The 20,927-nt window shown below is 39.0% G+C and overlaps 1 protein-coding gene across 1 annotated transcript in view; it reads right to left on the reverse strand.

Moving 5' to 3' along the window:
- Positions 1-16,206: 16,206 nt before the first annotated feature.
- Positions 16,207-20,927, reverse strand: part of TRIM66 (tripartite motif containing 66) — a 39,291-nt gene continuing 34,570 nt past the window's right edge. Inside the window, 4 exon segments of the mRNA XM_029961061.1 lie at positions 16,207-18,000; positions 18,316-18,534; positions 19,117-19,269; positions 20,431-20,505. Coding sequence (XP_029816921.1) covers positions 17,941-18,000; positions 18,316-18,534; positions 19,117-19,269; positions 20,431-20,505 — 507 coding nt within the window. The 3' untranslated portion in view covers positions 16,207-17,940.

The raw sequence follows: 20,927 nt of genomic DNA on the forward strand, positions 1-20,927 counted from the left end.
TTGTATTTCTTTGGATATTGACCTACCTTTCAAAACTCAGAAGCAACTAACAGGCCACATGAAAATTTTCTGAAAGCTTACAGAGTGTATTACACCTTCAGACAGGCAAACACAATTCTCCCATTTGTGCTTGCAGCTTGTCAGAAAATATGAAACAATAACTTTCCTCTTTCAAACTACTGAAGACAATGAATCTGTTCTTACTTCACCAAACTTAGGGGGTTTATTATAATTACGTGAACTGAAATGGTTCTCCAATGCAAACAGGACTAACCCTACCACCATCACTGCCTCTGCAATCATTCATGACAAGATTGAATTTCAAGCACTCTCTAACAGAAATCTAAGATGATCCTCTCCAAAATACAGTGATTTTTATGAACACATTTCAAATCCAATGCGACAGAACTTACAGATAACTTACAAATAATGACAATCTCTTAGATATGAGAGATCATGTTTTCTCAGGCATTCCAAGAAAGGCAATTTATACCTTGTGATGTTTCAATTAAAAAAAAAAAAAAAGCCTAGGCTTTTTTTTTTCTTCTTCTAGATCAAGTGACTGAGATTCATTTACTTGAATACGCATTAAAATACAAAATTTTTGTATACTAAAATCTGAAAGTTACTAATATTTTGTGAGGTTGTGCTGCAGCTCAGTCTATGTTTAGAATAATAAAACCTCAGTTTAGACTGGCATGTGAGCACACTGGAAATTTGTAACATTAATAAAGATGAAACTATCAAAGGAGATTTTGCACAAACAAAAGTATGCTTATCTGACATTCAAGGTTGCTCCACAGTGTGCTTGGTACAGCAGGTTGGAATTACACTAATAGGAGGTTCAACATAAGGAATCTCAGGAACCTGTAATCTCAGCAGCTTCTCATTCATCTACTGATCCAAAAAAAAAGTTCGGGTTTTACTTTAAAGTGAGATGTTATCACCAGTATTCAGATAAACAATACTCCACTGTGCAGGCAGCAATATCTACAGAAATATGAACCACGAAAAAAGTGATGTAACACAAATTATTTGGAAGCAATTAGTATTTGCTGGGCTTATACACAACTGAGTGCTCTACCACAAAAAGAAAAAGTACAGGAATCACCAGAGAGGCCTGTCCTTTGAAAGATATTTGCATAAGAAATGGCAGTGGGAAAAACTTTACACTCCATCTCACTCCTGCCTTAACCATCTTATTCTACTAAGTACATCAGCAAAGCTGCCGCGAGCAGATGCTAACTCTGTAATTAATTCTCAGGACCCTTTTGTTTTACTATGGGGAAAGAACGTGAAATAGTTGGGTGAACTAAATTGAGCATCAAGTACATTCAGTTGCTGATGGCAAATTGATTTTTTCACAGCAGGCTATCAGTACAATTTCAGACAAGCATTTCATTAAGACACAGCATACATAACTCCTCATAACTTTGAACTACCTTCAACACAGTATTAGGATCAAAGAACAATCAAGCCTTTGAGACTATTCTTAAAATAAAAAATGGATGTTTGGCATCATGTTCTGCAGACAGAGAAAAATAAAAATCAAACTCCAAAAGCTCGCTAGTACAACATTTAAGTCTGCTAACAACATAACTGGCATGAAATGTTGTATGGCAGTTTCCATATGAACTTCTCAGTTTTTTCTTCAAAATTTTTTAAACACCTGATGCCAGTTCTAGATGGAAACCCACACAATCCCTGTTAGTTTTTTTCCAAATGGCTTGTCACAGCAGTGCTCCTCTGACAATTAGGCACAGAGGACAGCTGGTTTAGCAGCACAACAGAACATAGAGAAGCATTCTTCCTAGTGTCTGACAGGCTGGTAGGTCATTCCTCTGAGCCCTTCCTGAAGTTTGTCGTGAGGATGGAAGGCTAAGCAATGCTGTTCACAGGGTCTAAACCCCACCAATTTTCTTCAACTCATCCTACTGAAAGGTCTTCTACAACCTACAGCACCACCTGATTCAAAGCAGGCAGCTGGAAGGAAGCTGGACAGGATAAATGAAAAGTGGGGTCGAACTTGGGAATGCAGAAAACAGGAATGCCCCAAACTGATCCCGAACTTTTTATATCTAATTAAACAGTCAAACATGTTAATTATTCAGTTTGGTTCTCATTTGGGTTCAGCAGCGATTAAAATTTTTCCAGATTAACCAAATTTAAAAGTAACAAACAGTAACTGAATTCCTGTTCAGGGGAAGAAAAATGGTTCAAGTCAGTATTTCCTCTAGGTTCAGTTCGATTAGCTGTACTTATATAAAAAAGAGTGGAAAAACGCTGCCTTGTTTGGCAGCCAATGTCAGATTACAATTGAATTTTTGCAAATGCAGGGTTTTTTTAATCGTTTTGCAGTTGACACTAAAAAACCTCTAATTTTTTAACATGTTTTAGATGGCTTGTGTTGTTCATTTTAACTCAAGTCAATTATTCTGCGTATGTAAGTGGTTTTTAAAAATGCAAATATGATGCACAAAATATGTCAATATGGGGAAATTCACTATTTTTTCCATATGAAGCAGGTCAGTGAAATATCTAACTGTATGTGAAAACTCAAAGAACAAATGTAACTAATAAATGGGGACCAGAGTTTCCTCAGTTACACTTGCTTAAGATGATGAAACAAAACACTTACTTTAATTGGTTGTTCCTTGATCTTTCTATACAGTGCTGTTTTCCCTGTGAGATTTAAAATGATAAGTAACTGGAAATTAGGAAGTGAATTAGTCCATTATTCTGTAGCAATGACACAATGATTAATTATATTAGCTTACTGCCCCTTCTGCTTTCAAGCCCTGCAGTCATAAAATTAGTTTTGTTCAATATTCCAGAAGGAATATGAGAATTAAATTTATATAATTTAACAAATTCCTGCAGGAAAGCCACACTCATCTAGGATAGTAGATGGATGGATTCTCTAATTTACAATAATATGCAGATGGCATACCTACCCCTTACAGAGCAGTGTGCAGATAAGGAAACTTCCCAAATGATTCGGATAAAGAGCTTCTGAAGAGACATAGGTGGATATAGATCAGGCAAGTCTGAGCTTGTGTGCCCTCCTGGAAAGCACTCAAAAATTTTTCGCTGTAATTCTACCTTTACCTAATAATTATATTTTCTTTTATTTGTTTGGTTGTTGGTTTGTGGTTTTTGGGGTTTTTTTTACTATGTAGTATTTTAAACACCTGAAGCATTTTCTAGGCCCTAGGGAATAGGAAATAAACTAAAGGCTATTAGGGTCTAGGAAGGCAGATAGTGATTTAAAATCACTGCAACACCAACTCAGATGCCCACAACTCCTGTGTTCCTGGTAAATAATGCACTTTAGGAAGAGTGTATCACTTTTGAGGAACAATGTTTCCGCCACATTTTCAATGCTGGAAAACACTCAGATGCAATCCTGCCTTCTCAATTCGTGTCTTTTGCATGACATTACTACATAATTCAAAATCTTTGCTTTTAATTACCTGATTTTTTTTTTCTCTCCAGAATGGTGAATATCACGATCTGTAACATTATGTGCATATCTTAGCCCTAAAACAGCTATGGCAACATAGCCAGACTCAACTGTTACCCTTCATGCCCTGACATGACCACTGTTTACTGGTTTTAGAATATCAAAATAAACTGACTGCAAAGCATCATTTCTTTAAAAGAATAACAGGAAACAAAACAAAGCTTCTATACAAAGTATACAAGGATCAGGGTCTTCACAATTCTGAAGTAGATTTGATCAAAGAATTTGAATGTTTGTACTGCAATATAATCAGGATGTTATTGGGAAAGAGGGGAAAAGTAGCAGAAAAGTTAAAGGACTTATTTATGTCTTGGTTTAGTAAATTGGCATTTCGTATCACCAACATGTTGTATTTCAGTAAAGTAACTCTTAGATGACCTTTTCTGCCATCTCTGGATAAACTGGATTATTACGGGCAAACAGAGAAAGTTAGCAATGTGCATTACCCAATAATAATTTTATCAAAATTAAACCCTGTACTTTATTGCAAATTCAGTTCATAATGAAAACAGAGTTCAATATAAGAGAATACCAAAATCTTTAGCCATTAAGCCAGAAAAATCTAGATACTTAAAATTCATTCATTTTAAGATAAATTACCTTTGTATTTTTCAACTCATTTAAAACGAGTGGCATGACACATAAATCACATTTGGCATGTAAATAAACTCAGAACCATACAGAAAATCCACCCCTCATGCATGAGGATGGGAACTAGACAGCACACACTGCCCTTGAAGCCAGGCCTGAAGCTCTGGCTCACCCACCTGGTACCCAGTGAATCCATGCCTGGTGGTGTGTATTCACACATTCTGGTCTATTCATAAAATTTTCTGGGAGAAGTTGAACAGTAAGAGTAACAGAGACCTCAATCCTTGTCACAGGATTAATTAAGACCCAGACAGGTTTATCTTGGGAAAAAAGACCCCAAAATTCTTAAATATAGGTATTTCTAATACATTTAAGTATTATTCTTAAATTATAACATTCATTAAGAGCATCACATATAAGGTACTTCAACTAATTACATTTGTTTCCCCAAAGTTAATCACCATTGGAGAGACATTAAAGCCAGTGAGTGCACAGCATCACAGCAAATGCTCATGCCTGCAATCAGCTCCCTGCCCAAGAGGCAGTACCTCTGGGGATCAGGACACTAAAAGCTACCTTCAAGCAGTAACTATACATTTTCTTTTCTGCATTTTCCAATATTCTTTTCATGCCAAAAATATTGTCATTTCACTTTCACTGATAGCAGTGTCTAAAATACCTGACTAAAATGTATTTGATTTTCCAGTTTAAAAAAGAATAAAATTATAAAGGTTCTGTTTTAAAAAGTGCTTTTATTCTGCTCATTATACATTATGGAATATGGATCTGAAGGTGCCGCTATCTCGCTCAAGTACCTCAGCTTGCTGAGTTCCAGCTCATGCTGAGTGGAAGTGGCTCACCTCAGCAGACTCTCCCTCTGTGTTTTTAAGTCTGGCGTCTCCTACCAAAACCACTATTGACTCTCTAGATTTATTTCAGAAATAATTGCTCCTAAAGATGAGAAATTTAAATGGCCAGGCTTAAAAACATTCTCCTCAACTCTTGGTATCACATTAAACAGGCCTTTGAAACCAGTACTATTCAAATACATAGGCCACCTTGTCAAAGTTAATGTGAGAGCTCAGATGTCCACCCATTTAGTATGTAAGCTTTTAAGGACTGAAGCAACAGATGTATCAGTTTCTCCAGGTAAATTATTAGACATTCCTTATTTTTCAATGCAGTTGATACTATTTTTTTTCCTGAAGAAAGATTATTAATTTCCCAGACATAAAGACATGGGTATGTATTTGTCAGCCCTGGAATAATTTGAAAACAAGTGAAAATGTTTCCTGACATGATTTAGGAAGGAACTGGGGTTCTCCCTGTTTAGTATACTATTTCATGGCATTATCACTAAAATTTGACCACTTGTGCTTTCATTTCTTTAGGGGTGTTGATTTTTTCCCTTGCATGGATTGAGCCTCAGGGAGAAGTCCCCAGTTCCAGTCTTGCTTTGACTCAGATTCAGCACCTCCACTTCTTTCCTACTGAAACTGTTAGCTGTGATCAGGAGTGCCAGTGCTAAAAGAGTTTTTGCAAAGACTTATTTAATAAAAAGCAATGCCTTCCAGGCAAAAAGACAACTTAGAGAAAAAAAAAAAAAAAGAAAAGAAAAAGAGGAAAAGGTAATAGATTATAAATACATTCCAATTCCTCAACATTTGCTATCCCTAAAAATTTGGGAAGAGCCCTATTATTTAAGCTGTCTCTCTCTCTTATCCTTCCAGGCATGTTTTCCAGATTACTTTGGTTTCAGTTTGTGAAGAAAATACACCACAGCAAGTGGAGCCTGAGGCAACACTGAGTGACTCGGGTACATCTGAGAAAGGCCACTTCCAGTAGAAGAGGTCATACATAACATGCCAACTACATAAATTGCTTGTTTGACCACTGTGGCTCGTGAATCAAGAGCAACGTAGACTCCTCTAGGATGCCCAGGTTGCAGATTCATGTTCCAATCCACAGTGGCCAAACAAGTGCATTATTCCTCGCATGTTCTCTCACCCCAGGAAAGCAGGCCAAGAGCCAGCTCACACAGCCACCCAGCAGTCACCCAGGGCAAGAGTGTGAGACCTTTTTACAGAGTAGGTGGTAACAGGAATACGTAACCCAATCTGACTCAGGGCTGTTCTCAGGGGGGTTTGTCCCATTGTCCCCGGGCAGCTGTCTGACTGGCTACCTGCCTTTTGGGGTCAATTGCACACATACAATGTGCAGACTGTTTTTATAACCTCTATTCAGATCTGAGAGGTTTTAATATACCCTTTTCCAGCCTTTCTGGTGATTGCTCCCAGCCTGCCTGTGCTATAATTTACCTCCATTGTGTCTGGGTTGAGCTGACCTAGCTCGTAGAGGTCCATTGTTTGTTTATTCCATTGGTGGCCTGCACAGAGGAGACACACTGAATCGTCTCTGTGTCCTTCCACTGAGAGGTTCAGGTTGAAATTGTCTGTGTACTTTGCCAGAAACTTAAGACCAACAAAAGTAAATAGTCCTGTCAAATAAAGGGCATCAGTTAGTAGGAGAATAAGCATTTAGTATCATGAAAATATGACAATAGTGAGGCTAAAAGACAAAACACATCAAAGCCTCACACAGGAAATGATACTTCCTTATGCTACATTTCATTTTTTAGTTCAAAATGTTAAGTACAAGTCAAAGTCACATATGAAGAAAGGAACCACTGTGAAAGCTGCCTGTGCTCCTCTCAGTTAGTACAAGACAATCTTGACCTTCATGCCATAATATCAAGCCAAAGTTCTTGAAAGGAGGCATTGTTTCAAAAGCCAGGCATTTTCTCGAGGGTGAGAAATGACTGTTAAAGACTAGGTTGAAATCCCTGAGGTCACATTACATTTGACATGTGACATCTAAAGTTCTTTATCTGAAAGGGGAATTAAGAAAGCTCTCACTGCTCTGTGCTACTTAGCTGTGCTTTGAACAGAATCCAGCATAAGTGTGTACTAACAGAAAGTCCATGGGAAAGCTTTAGATAGGGCTTTAGATATCCTTGCTATTTATCTAAATATTTATCCTGTGATGTGTGAGTACACCTGCTTCTCTCCTTCAGGCCTAAAGAGAGTTATTTCTGTCTTGGATAGGTATGGCACTAAATACAGAGCAGATAAAGTGCTACCAGCCACCCTTCCCCAGCAACACTAGAGAAAAGTTACCTGGGATGGAAAATGATGTCTCATCACACAGTAGTGTGATTCTAAGTAAGAGCCTATATATGGATGCACAGAAATTTTTACTTTGATAGGCACAATATGCCAGTATCTTCAATTAATTTTCCTGACAGTGACAATGGGGCATTAAGAGCTGCAGTGTCACTGACAGTGGGTGAAATTCAGGAAGCATTGTTTGGACAGAGACACACAGCAGTAAATAGTGGATGAGTGGTTGGATATGATTTGACAGTGTGTGTTCACAGCCCAGAAAGCCACTTGTACCCTGGGCTGCATCAAAAGCAGCCTGGCAAGGAGGTCAAGGGAGGGGATTCTACCCTTCTACTCTGCTCTCCTGAGAACCACCTGAAGTGCTGCATCCAGCTCTGGGGTCCCCAAACACAGGAAGGACATCAACCTGTTGGAGCAAGTCCAGAGGAGGTCATCAAGTCGATCAGAGGGATGGAGCACCTCTCTTATGAGGAAAGGCTCAGAAAATTGGGATTGTTCAGCCCAGAGAAGAGAAAGGTTCAGGGTGACCTAACTGCAGCCTTCCAGCACCTGAAGGGAGCCTACAAAACAGATGGAGAAGAATTGTTTACATGGACATGTAAATAGGATAATGGGGAATGGTTTTAAACTGAAAGAGAGTAGGTTTAGATTAGATATCAGGAAGAAATTCTTTACTGTGAGGATGATGAGACACTGGGACAGGTTGCCCAGAGAAGCTGCAGATAATCCCATTCTTGAAAGTGTTCAAGGCCAGGTTGGATGGAGCTCTGAGCAACCTGGTCTAGGGAAAGGTGGCCCTGCCCCTGGCAGGGGGGAGGAGACTAGGCGATCTTTAAAGTCCCTTTCAACCCAAATAATTCTATCATTCTATGAAATGCTTAACGAATTTTTTTTTTAGACAACTTGACTTCCCAAATCCTGTGAAGTGCTGCGCGTTTATTCGTTTCTCAGTGCAAGTTCACTGTCACAGCAAAGGACAAACACCAGCACCACAGAAAAATACCAGGGTCTAGCCTGCCCCTTCGACAGCGATTTCACCGTCTCTTCAGCGATCGGGATCCTGGAGCTCCATCTACTGGTACCTCGGGACAGGTTGTGGAGGCGGCGCCAGCCGGGAGACCCTCACCGGGATATCACACGCCAGCTGGGAGGGAGAGAATCCTCACCGGATAAACTCCCAGCAATGGAGAGGGAGAGACGCTCATCACAGGACAACCGCCCAGCTGGGAGGGGAGACCCTCACAGGGATGCACTGCCCAGCCTCGGGAGAGGGAGACCCTCACCGGGATACACCGCCCAGCCTCGGGAGAGGGAGACCCTCACCGGGATACACCGCCCAGCCTGGGGAGGGAGACCCTCACAGGGATACACCGCCCAGCCTCGGGAGAGGGAGACCCTCACCGGGACACACCGCCCAGCCTCGGTAGAGGCCGACTCTATCGAGTGACAGCAATGAGAGGCACAGGTGGGTACGGGACAAGTGGAAGATTCACGGAGGGAGCTACAGGAGAGACAGAGCCTGACAGCTTCATTAGGCTGTAGAAAGTCTGAAGTTCCTTCAAATGAGCTCAAAAACCACGGAGAGTCCACAGTGACTTCCAAGTGCAGTGGTCCATGAGGATACTCAGAAAGCATGAGGAGCTTACCTTTAGGTGATTTGGTTGCACCCAGATTGTCAAATTCTTGTAGCTGACCCTTTTTTAAAGTGTGCTAGATCAAATATGCTAGCACTAATGCCCCTAAAAGACTTACCAATAAGTGGTAAAAACCCCACGAGCAGGCAATTTCTCTTAGTCCAATTCAATTTTTTTTCTTTCCCAATAGTGTCTCAAATCAGTTCCTATTTTTTGGACATACAAATGTATCCCTTTCAGAGCCAGTGCATCAACCCTGCCACAGTAGAAACTGGCCTTTCACAGCCCTCCCTTGAGGTGTTCACCAATTTACCCCAGGTGAGAATCTGGTCAAATAATTGCATAACAGCCAGGTCATAAGGCTAAGGCTCATTTGTGTACCTTTTCAACGAGAATTCAATTTACAGCTATTTATAAAGCACTTTTTATATCTAAAAGTTTTGGTGGAACGACTCACATTTTTAAGAAATAGTATGTATTTATTGTTAATATTTATTTATATGGCTACAGCTTTATTAGAAATGTGGCTGCTCTGTCTTTGCCATAATTTGTGTATCAAGGTTAGAGAGACTTGTGAAAAACTGTTGTTTTGACACTCTCCATCTACAAATAAAGCTCCTTTGACAAACATTTTTAGCTTGGCTTTCTCATATATTTGAATTTAAGCACTATCTTTTACTAGAAAGAAAATAAAGGAAGAAATTAACTTCCCTCTTTCCCCATAACACCAGATTGAGAGAGAGCTATCAAGAGATATATAAGCACTAACTGTTTTCTACTGGGTACTTAAGGGAAACAGATGAGTGTAATTATGGTTTTATGGAGGTCTTACCTAAAATGTGTATACTCAGCTGTCACATTACAGTTTGATTCTCGGTTACAAATACATATATTAATCTTTGTAAAGGTCTGTACAGGTTTTAAGCAGAAGGGGAACATACAGCTTCGTAGCTACCTCCCAGGGAAGGAAATCATATTAAAACCAGAAGGCGCAATGATACTGAACCTCCAGGACCAAGAGGAGGCGAGTGCTCGCTGCTTAAAACAATCAAATCGCGCTGACAGCAGCAGAGGGAGCCAGCTGCCTTGCTTTGGAGGTACCAGCTCCGCTGATGCCCTGCAGCCAGCACAGCGCTGCCCTGCCGACCCGCCATGTGCTTTACCCCGGGGTGGTGAATCTTCTGTTACCTGAGGCTGTGTCCCTGGGTCTGAAGGAAATATTGCGAAAACCTGAGCTCTGCTGCATCTTTAAAGTTTACCGACCCGTTCAGGCTGTGCCACCACCTCTGGAAGTGAGCAGTTCCTAAATGCTTGTGAGGAACCTGAGAAAACACCTATTTGGCTGCAAAAACTGACAGAGAGAGAAATAAAAAAACCCGCCATATTTTCATCTCCTACCCCTTTACATCAGAGTAAGCATTTTACCTTTCCATACGAGCTGCAAAAGCAGTTTTTCTCAAGTCAGTGAGGAGAGTTAAACACAGACTTAACTTTTCTGACAAAACCAGCAATAACAATATTACAATGCCACCCCCACAGTATTGCCTTTGGTGTTTACTCACCTTCAATTCCATTAAAAAAATTCTCATTTTGTTCCCATAGGATGAGACAGTGTAAAACAAAAGAGAAAACAACTGATATTATCATGATGCATTTTAAAATCTGAGCTGTATTTTAACAGGTAAAGTAATAGGAACAAAAAAGTTTGTGTGATTTTGGATCTCTAGTTCCAGAAACACTTTTTTCTCCTCACTGGAATTACAAGAAAACATGCACAAGGCTAAAATATATTTCTACCAACTCAGAGAGCCTCTTCATCTTTGTTTCTCACACTTCATAAGGTTTAGGTTGAATTATCTCTCAGTGACCTCGATTAAATCAATCAGTCTTCAATGCATTTGCACAGGTACTCTGGAGGGAACAATTTAATTAGCTAATCATTTAATTACAAACTGGTAAATTAATAATGCAGGAGAACTTGACTCAAAATGAGAAGGGCATTACAGTACTGACAGCTGGGAAAAGGTGAGGCAACGAATGTAAATTTACTCATAAAGTGAACATATATTATTTGGAAGCAGTAAAAACCAATAAACACAGAATCAGACTAGTTCTGCAGGTATCTCCTCTTCTAGACAGTGGAATAGAAGGCTCAGTTCAGAGGCTAAAAATTTACTGAGATATTTACAGTATTCCCTAATGAAGACCAGTGAAAGGAGGGAACTTACATGTTCTCGTTCCAATAAATGTCCTTACACTTAGTCATCTAGATAGCAGGTGGGTGTGCTGGAGAGACACTTTTCCCAGCTCAGGGACTGAATGTCTCCAGGGTGCTCCCACCTCTCCAAGTATGTGTCCACAACAGGCTGCTTCTCACCTGCCCTCAGGGATTACCAGCCCCTTGGCACTGGGCTCAGGCTGGCATGATGCAACACAACACAGCACAGTGCTAGCACTCTGGGAAGAGCTTTGAACATGATGCAAGAGTTACGAACATGCAGCAAGACTGTCACCTCAAAAGGTCATTGCTGTGATCTCCTTGTCCAGCAGACTCAAGACAATCAATAACGCTGGCACTGCAGAGATTTTTGTGGTATTTAAAAGACCAAAAATAAACGCGAAGACTTTCCTTTTTCTTGAATGGTACAGAAAATTCTTTCTGGAGAGCCTTTAGGAGGTTCATTCTCTAGAGAAAATCCATCATGTCTGTAATATCCCTGAGATAACCTTGCTCAGCCAGAGATTAGAGTTATGATAGCCACGTTGTCCAGGCCACAGCAGCTGCTCCCGTGCTGTGAGGCAGTGGCGGGTTTGCAGCAACAGACTGAGCACTGCCCCACTGCCCTTCACTGAACAGAACTTTCCTGTAGGTGGGACAAGCTTTGTGTGATTCTCAACCTGCTCCAGGACTGGAGATGCTAAAGTCAAGCACCATTTACAGCACACTGTCAGAGCTAAATCCCCTCTTCCCTAATGAATGGTTCCACCTGTGCATCCCAAACCTGAATTGTCTCACAATACTTTCATTTAACACTGCTCCATGATAATCCTGAAACCAGGTCCAAGGGCTATATTCAATTTTCACTTCTGTTGCTCACTCATTCCATTAGCTTATCATGCTGTCTTTCACAGTTATAAATGGGAAATATTTATGAGTACATCAAAAACATGGATGAGAGCCAGTTTACCAATGTTTCTAAAGTCTTCAGAGACCACAGGGGAAAAGGAACAGAGCAGTGTCCAGTGTTTGCTTAAAGAACTGAATTTTTTAATGTTATTTCTCATAAACCAAAGCCCACCTGAATATGTTAATTATATATTGCACTGCAGATGCCAGAGGTATTCACAGCTATGGGTAAGATGCAGCACAGAGTTTGGGTAGGATGTAAGGATTAATTTTGAATTGATTTTCACTTTATCTAAGCTCTATATTTTTTATTTATATTATAGACTAAAATATCCTATAAGGTTTTTGTTTAATTTCTGTGATATACAGAACACTTGTGTAGTCCACTGGTTCTATGGTCACCATCTCATTCTATTAATGTTTTCAGTATTAGAGATTAAGGATGTTTTCCATTTGCTGTTCAGCTACAGCAGAGAACTGCTTAGCTCGGCCCAGTGAGCTGTAAATTCAGAAGTGTTGCACTGTGCACCACAGACTACACAATATGGTATAGACATGGGCATAAACTATTTCCTTGACTTAAATTTAGGTCTGTTTTAATGCTGTTGCAGGAAACATTATAAGTGTAGTAAACAGCAAAAACATGATTATTTATAGAATGAACACACTAACTTTCAAGTTACCATGCAATCTAGAAATAACTACATAAAATGTCCTGCCACTCCATACCCTGCACAGTTTTTCTGTTTTACTTTCATTGTCCGAAGATATCGCTATTCTGATGCTCTTTAGTGATGGCTATATGATGACATTTGCTGGGCCCAATATAAAACCAGATTAAGTTCTATGAGTTTCTATGAGCATAGTTCAACATTTGAAGCACTATTAGGGTGCTATGTTTGTTCATTCAGCCAGGAGGTAAGTCAGCACAAGACCTGGCAACCAGCTAAATCTGCAACATCTCCCCACAGGAGCAAATCTCACCCTTCTAGAGGTACAATCCAAAGGTTAACTCTGATTTGAAACTTTTACAATATTTTCACTGTAAATTTCCCATAAGGCCTCTCTCAACTTCCCTGTTTGTCCCATACCCTGTACTGCATCAAGAAACTCCACCTCTACTGTACAAAATGAAATAGCATCTACAGATTTTCCTAGAGCAGGATATATATCATAGAGTAATGAGCAAGTACTGAATTTATGAGATGTAAGGACCATTCCTTCTCCTACTAACTTCATCAGAAGCAAGAGCAAGCTAATAAGTAAAAAGAGAAAAATATTCATTTCCTGCCCAAGTGCCAGTGTATAAAAATGGATTTTTTGTTTCCATCTAAAGTCAGCTGATCACTGTTAATGAGACACATTGTCAAAAAGTCATTCTAGTGAGGCAAGCAAACAGATGCACCAGGTAAGGGAGGAATGTTGGAATAAAGGACAGGTATATCATCTCAGCACAGACCATCTAGGAACATAGCATCTATGTTATGCCTAAAATAATTAAATGATGTCTCTATGATCTATATCAGAAACCTGGAATCCCCTGATGACTTTGACAACAAATGTAATAAGCATTGCCTCAGACTGCCTCTTCCTACTGCCAGTATTGTCCTAGGCACAACAGACGAGACAGTAACTTACAAATTAACATCCCCAACACAACCACAAATCAGTGTTGCTACTTCCATAAAACTGGTAACCATGTCAAACACTCTCCAAAAGCAGTAAAATATTCTCTGACCTTCAGACACTACTCTGTTTGCTCTGAGAAAAACATTTACATCTCTTATCTCCTTAACCTAAAAAAGACTTTTCTACAGAAATAATGTACTGTGAGATGGAATTTACATGGAATCTGTTAAAAATTACATCTTAAGCAGGAAGAAGTTATCTGAAAAGTATCTTTCAAGAACCTCTTTTCAGACACTTGGAATGAAAAGGGAGCAACTGGAGCTCGACATCTGACAACAGATTTGAACATTGCAATTTTGCATCTCCACAGTAACATTCCCACCACAGTAAACACTTTTCTTAAAAAAGCCACCCAAATACCATGTTCTTACTGTTAGATAACCTAATATAAACTTCTACAAAAGTCTACTTAGTCTAAATGCTACCAGTCTACTAAATGCTCTCATGAAAACACACACAGTTATGCACTAAAATGTACTTTCACAAACATTTACTAATGGACAGGAACAGACAGTGCAGTAGCTTTTCTCAATAAACAACCACTCCATCTCTTACTTCTTGCTCCTAATCTGCAAATACAGCCTCAAAAGATATGCATCCTCCTTAACCTACAACTACTGCCTATCTTTATTTTCCCCAGATTATCTTATTTGATATCTGAATAAAGTCAGAGAAACTCAGCTGGTATTTAGCTTTGAAGTCCATTGCCCATATTTGACACTTGAAGGAATTGCATGCCCAGAAGTTTTCCGACATTTTTCTATTTATCCAACAAAAAAGTTACCTCTATCTACAAATTATCTCCTAAGTATGACTGAAAAGCAGCACAGCCGTAACCCTGAGAGGATTTCTTACCCCTCAAACCAGCAGGCCACCAGGTCAGAAAGTTGATGCTCATAGTTTTATTCTCTCATAAACCAAACTGAGAGGAACCAATAAACGACAGAAAATCACTTGCAGTGTCTGTTTGACTTCTTGCCAAAGTATTTTTGGGTTTTTTTGGTAAATTATTCTGTAATTCCTCAATTTCTAGCATTTTCAATTTTAGAATATCTCTTCTGATTCCTTCAGATTAAATATGCAGACACTTAAACTACAAACATTTTTTGCTACTTGTTAATGTCATGTTTGGTTCTCAATAACTTACAGTAATTGAAAAAGAAAAAAGCAAAATATCCACTTGGTATCGAAAATATTTGCACAAATGGAAAACTGTCTCCTGTGTTAGCACAGTTGCTCTCATAACCATTCTGTTTTGCTATCAGTAGTCATGAACAACTTAGCTAATAAGTGTTAAATGATATTATACAATCCATATATTAACTGAAAGCAGATGTACTCAGAGCAAAAATTTCAGATTGATGTGCTAAAATGCATTTCACATATTTTATTGTTCAGTGATGCACATTACACATATAAACATGCAGTCATTCATTAATCTGTATTGTTAAACACCTGTTTGTATTAACTGTAATGCCATTCTGTCACGATACTGGATGAAGTATGTCTTTGAAACTGTCTGTAGGGGAATGAAATTCAAATTTCTTATTTAACAGACCTATTACTGAATTAATCTCTTTTCCAACTATTTAAATACAGAAAGGATTTTCCCATTCTACATGTAACTCATTACACATAGCCCTTGGTTACATTTGCAGGACCTAGTGAATTTGCTGGAGTTTCCACGGTGTTGCTGGCATTTGTTTCTGCTATACTTACTTCCATGGGAAAACTTCAGGTGTTCCTCCTTGCTTCTCTTCCTACACATTCTGGATTGTGAAACAGGATGTGTGATAGAAGAAAAGGTAACTACATAATCTATCACTTCTCTTTCGGGACACATGGGCTGTTAGATTTTAGAAGAGAGACCCTTCCTTTCATAATGGCCAGTGCTGTTACCAGTCTGCAACTGGATTTTGACAGGATAAACTGCCCAAGAATTTATCGGTGCTGGTGGTATGGTGTCCAGCAGTGGGAACACCACAAGCCAGCAATTTTAAGGCAACATCCAAGATGGATAACGTTGTTGTTATGACATGCACTGTGTTGTGAAGTTGGTGACCCAGAGAACTGTATTTGAAAGTCATGCGTATGAGTTCAGGTTTTCTTCTGCTTACCAACAGGACATGAAGTTTACAAGGTTGGTTTTTTTTAACAGTTACTATGTCTTAGTGAAGCAATCAGAATCAAAGTTAGCCTTAAGAGTGCTTAGGTCATAGAGTCCTGCCAGCACACACACAAAGGATATCTTATATATGGTGACAAACTGGTAAATTTCTATTTTTAATAGAAGCATAATATATCCTCTGTGAATTTTATTATAAACATATGTTCTCCAAAACTAATGGTACAGTTAACAAACAGCCTTTAAGAAATAGAAGGAGGCTCTCATTGATTCTGCTCTTCCAGGAAAAGAGGAAGTTATCAATAGTCTCTCCCATTTCTAGAACTGCCCCTAGATGAAAGCTAGACAGCATATAATTTTTGCACTATTAACAGTAAAAAACAGATACGTCTTTGGTGGAGAACTGACAAAAAGTGACACCTGTAGCACAGATAAGGGTGATTAATTCAGTGACAAACCTGCACTCATTTCCCTGTGCCAAGATACTGTTTTGAGAACAGGAGACAGAAAGCAAACATATACGAATTCATATATAGAAAATGAAAAGGCTGTCTCTTCATCTCACAGTTTTCCAGTCAGTTTATAATATCCAGATTTTCATTTCTTCAAAGAAGAGAAAACATTGGCTCACTACCGTTAACAACAAACAGTAAGTCACACAGAGTAGAATATAACATTCATGTCTTATTATTTCATATATAAACCTTTACTTTTAAGTGTTATCTAAAATAACATACATGGTTAGCAGACCAAATAGCCCATATAAACTATGCTGAAAATATCATCTTTATTTACAGGAACCTAATTAAAATGAACTTTAATTGCTTTTGAGATCTGCAACAACTTCCTCTCTCAGAGTTGGACTTCAGCCCAGATTAGGCAGAATTTCAAGGAGGAAGATACCCCTCACACACATGAAGAAAGCATTGGCCATGCAAAAATGTGGCTCACCTGCTTCTGGAAGAGCTGGGAAGCAACTTGCAGGCTTATCACTCTGTTCAGGTGTGATGTCATGTTACCTATCCCACCCTTAAGACTTTGTATAATTTCATGCAACCTTTGTTCAAGTGAACTCTAAATTTGCTCCTGGTGGTGTTCTGCCAATACACTGTGAAATTTAGCAAAAAACCTCCTCAGCTTAGACATCCTTTCATTGTGTTTGAGCTTCTACATATATACATTCTCATCATCTTCTAGTACTGCTGGTAATCACAACTACAAGAAATAAGTAAAGAGAAAATCAGAAATATATGACATCATTTTATAGGCACTTCTATAACCATGTAATTCACTGCACAGTTAATTTACCGAATTCCAATATCTGCTTTATAGAAAAACAACTGGCTTGTGTTGTATAAAAATGCTACCTTTGAGACCCAAGAAATCCCACACTGCTTTACCAAGCATGAATTAGATTCCAGAAGAATCATGCCTTGCAAACAGAGCATCCAGTATGCACTCAGAAACAGTTCACACAGAGCCCTAGTATTAGCACTATTAGCCCTTGCTGTTTCGTGATTTAATAAAAATACTCTGCTTCAAAAGAAACAGCTAATCAGATAATCACATTATACTGTATCTCATAAGCTTTGAGCAGTCAAGCTCCCAGAAAAATCACTGAATAAGACAACAGGATTACAGCCTTAATGACTACATGTATTTACCACGAAGCATGGCAAACATTCACACTGAGGTTGCAAGATTATTACATGGTTACCTGTGCTCTATAAAACAGAGATGTCACATTGAACAGATTATAAAATGGTACTGCAGTATTAGATATTATTAGTATGTTATTTTTATTATTATTCATCGTTAACTATGATCAAAACATTAGTACTTCAGTGTAAACACTGTAAAACATATACGTGATTTAACAGATTGAATATTGACAGATTCAAACATTTTGGATCTGTTATCTATCCACAAGATCTAGAAATAAGGCATATGGTCAGCAGAATAGGAGAGTTTAAATAAACAGCCTGAGTGCTTTGCTTTCCTCCCACACACCTTAACTCTGTCAGTTATGCTTCTGGATTCCTCATAGCAAATCTCATCTCTTGAGGAGGTCATACCTGAGGAAGGCTGTTAGCTGGCTGAAACATCATTCTTTTAGTTTTTTCACTTTCCTGTGTACAAAGGAAACAGATAGTGAATAGCTAAAGGGCTTGGTCTTTTTAGAAGTCTTGACAGAGTTTTCTGCTAGGAAGATAACTGTGTGGCCTGAGAGGCTTCATTTGTTCTCGATCGCACACTTATACACAGCTGACACTTTATTCCACTCAGAGGATCTTGACACAAAATTGTAGCACTGATCACATATCTGTGATACAATCTTGACAGTTTTCCCACACAGCCCTGTCAAAACCTCCCATCAGTATCTGTAAACAGAATTAGCAGGGTGGCCACTTAGCAAGCAAGTGCTTTTGCTTTTGCAATCTTACAGCATGGCGCCGTTTCCTTTTGGGCTGAAGGCACTCCTGTCCGTACGACGGCCACTGAAAATTCTGGGGCTGCATTTTGCTGTTCTGACTCTCCACTTCTTCAGAATCAGAGTCATCTTGTTGCATCGAAGGAAAATGCCTGTCTGGATAAATCTCCTTCAGTTTGTCCTCAAAGAATTCATCCAGGCATCGTCCAGCCTCAGCAACCTCTGAATCTGGCTGTAAGAGAATCAATAACTATTTAGTGCTAGTGCACACAGAAATCATCAAGGATCAAAACCAAATAACTAACCTACCCTTTGTCTCGCCTTATTTCTGTCTGCTACATCTCCATTAGTCTCCTGCACACTTTCTACAGACCATTAGTCCCTCTGCATTTTCAGTGTAAGTAAAAACCAGATGCTGCTATCAAGGAACACGTTTCTGCACCTCTAATAAAAAGGGATGTGCAGTGAACTAGAAAGAACAGCAGTCATCATTGCTCAGGAATTTCTACGCACTTGATTTTTCCTAGCTATTTTGCTGGCTATGACTGGCTTCTCACAGCAAACCCAGCAACATTCCAAAGAGTTGTCCACTAAGATGTCCCTTTTTAATTTTAGATGCATATGTATCTCAAGTTCTCAGATTTGACTTCATTTCTGTCATTAAAAAACACCCAACGCAATTTCCAAATAACGAAACTGAATAATACTTCTGTTTATCCCAATCCCATATCTGATTTCCAAAGAACCAGTGTGACAGTTTGAAAGAGCAATCCTCTGCTTTCTATCCCCCCAGCCATGCACACTAGAAACCTACATAATTGAACTTTGCACAGTTCCAAAACATGAGACGCACGTCAGTCACAAGCTCCTCAGGTGCAGCATAGTGGGATTTGTCCTTCTTCTGCAGCTTTTTTCGTATGGTTGACAAATCCATTGGCCTTTTGATGATCTGATAATAATGCCGAGCCTGCGATAAGAATAAAATGCAAGTGTGTAACATTTTTAATTTATTTATTTGTTTTAATTAATTAATTTCTTCTCCAGTGACTTCTATCGAAGTCTGAACAGAAGTCATTGTAGAGGAGTCCTTGCATCAGGGAAGAGGGCTCTAGTTTTTTAATGCCTACACTTGTCTACATTATCTTCCTGAACGCTTTTTGGTTTTATTAAAAACATATTTGCTTGCAAGACTGAAGTTGGAAATAGCACACTTCAGTGTTTACACTCAGTATTTACACTCTGCTATTTGCGCTTTGTAAAGTTTATCCCCAGATATAAATGTCATTGTTTAACCATAATCAATAATATATGCAACACTGGCAATTAGCTAATATTTCCCCCAAGGAATTACAAAAAGAATGTGCTGAGATACTGGCAGCTGATAATGTGGGAAGCAGTCTGTCAAGAGTGACTAAAAACAAGATACCGTGCACTCTCTTAAAAGTTCACCAAGAGTCTTTTTCAATGGGCATTAGCTACCAGGATATCACAGTCTTTAAATCTTTTTTGGTCTAAACCTACTTGTTAGGTAATTTGTTCCATAAGTTCACTGCAACTTTATTAGGTGGAATAGGTTTTTTACCATTATTTGGACTATTCCTTCACATAAAACCTTTATTTTTCCCTTCCCCAATCTGTTTCTCACTGTGTTCTATTGTTACAACACTGTGAACCTCTATCTTCCTTAAAACAGACAGTTTATATTGCAAATGTTGAGTACATGGATGAAACAATATTTTCTACATTTTCCCCTACACACAGTCACATTTCTGGTGTTGTCCACAGAGAGGGTAAAGAGGGAGTCCAGGGTTGTTTCTAAAGCAGGCCTCTCTTACAGCAGTAGAGCATTTTCCATGTACACGGCGAGTCAATTTTTTTAATCACTGTAGCCTATCACATACCTTTAGTATTCTACCAGCATCTTAAATGGGCACCCAAACCTTGCCACCATTTACCTGCCTCCAACCTGATGACTTCAAAGCACTTGCAAGAGGAAAACTTCTACCCTGAGCAATACTGTTCAGAAAAAAACCTCATTAATATCTTTCAAGAAGATAAAGGAGACATTACCAAGGTGTGCCAGAGTATCCTTTGGATTTCCTCTGATCCATGCATGTGCAGTACTTACCAGGGGACTGACAGGTTCATGGAACGGGAGGCTCATATTACTGCAGAACAGGGAAAGCACCAGCTTTTCACACTTCTGTAGGAGCCAGATTTGAAACACATTTTAATGCAAAAGAAGTGAGTTTCATTCTTGTCCTTAGTTAATCAATCATACTAACAACAACAGAATTCTCATGTAGACTGTGCACTTCTGAGGCAAAATGGCACAGTTCACCCTAATCAGGGGGATGTTTTGCCTCATAGCACTTTTATAGCTTTGAAAATAAGGACAGTCAAGAAATGCAGGAAAAGAAACTATGTAAAAAACTTTGTATGCACGTATCTTTTCTGGAAACCCTTGGGAACTAATTGCTATTACTATTTCCTTTCTGCACTTCAGATCTATTTCTTAGCTCTTGACTGAAAGAACAGCAGCAACAGTGTGGAAACAGTTAAATAGGAAATATTTCACACTGTTCATATCCATTCATACAAAGGGATGCAAGTTATGTAGTTGCT

Source organism: Manacus vitellinus, unplaced genomic scaffold (assembly GCF_001715985.3).
Source record: "Manacus vitellinus isolate BGI_N305 unplaced genomic scaffold, ASM171598v3 scaffold_30_pilon, whole genome shotgun sequence".
Classification (NCBI taxonomy): Eukaryota; Metazoa; Chordata; class Aves; order Passeriformes; family Pipridae; genus Manacus; species Manacus vitellinus.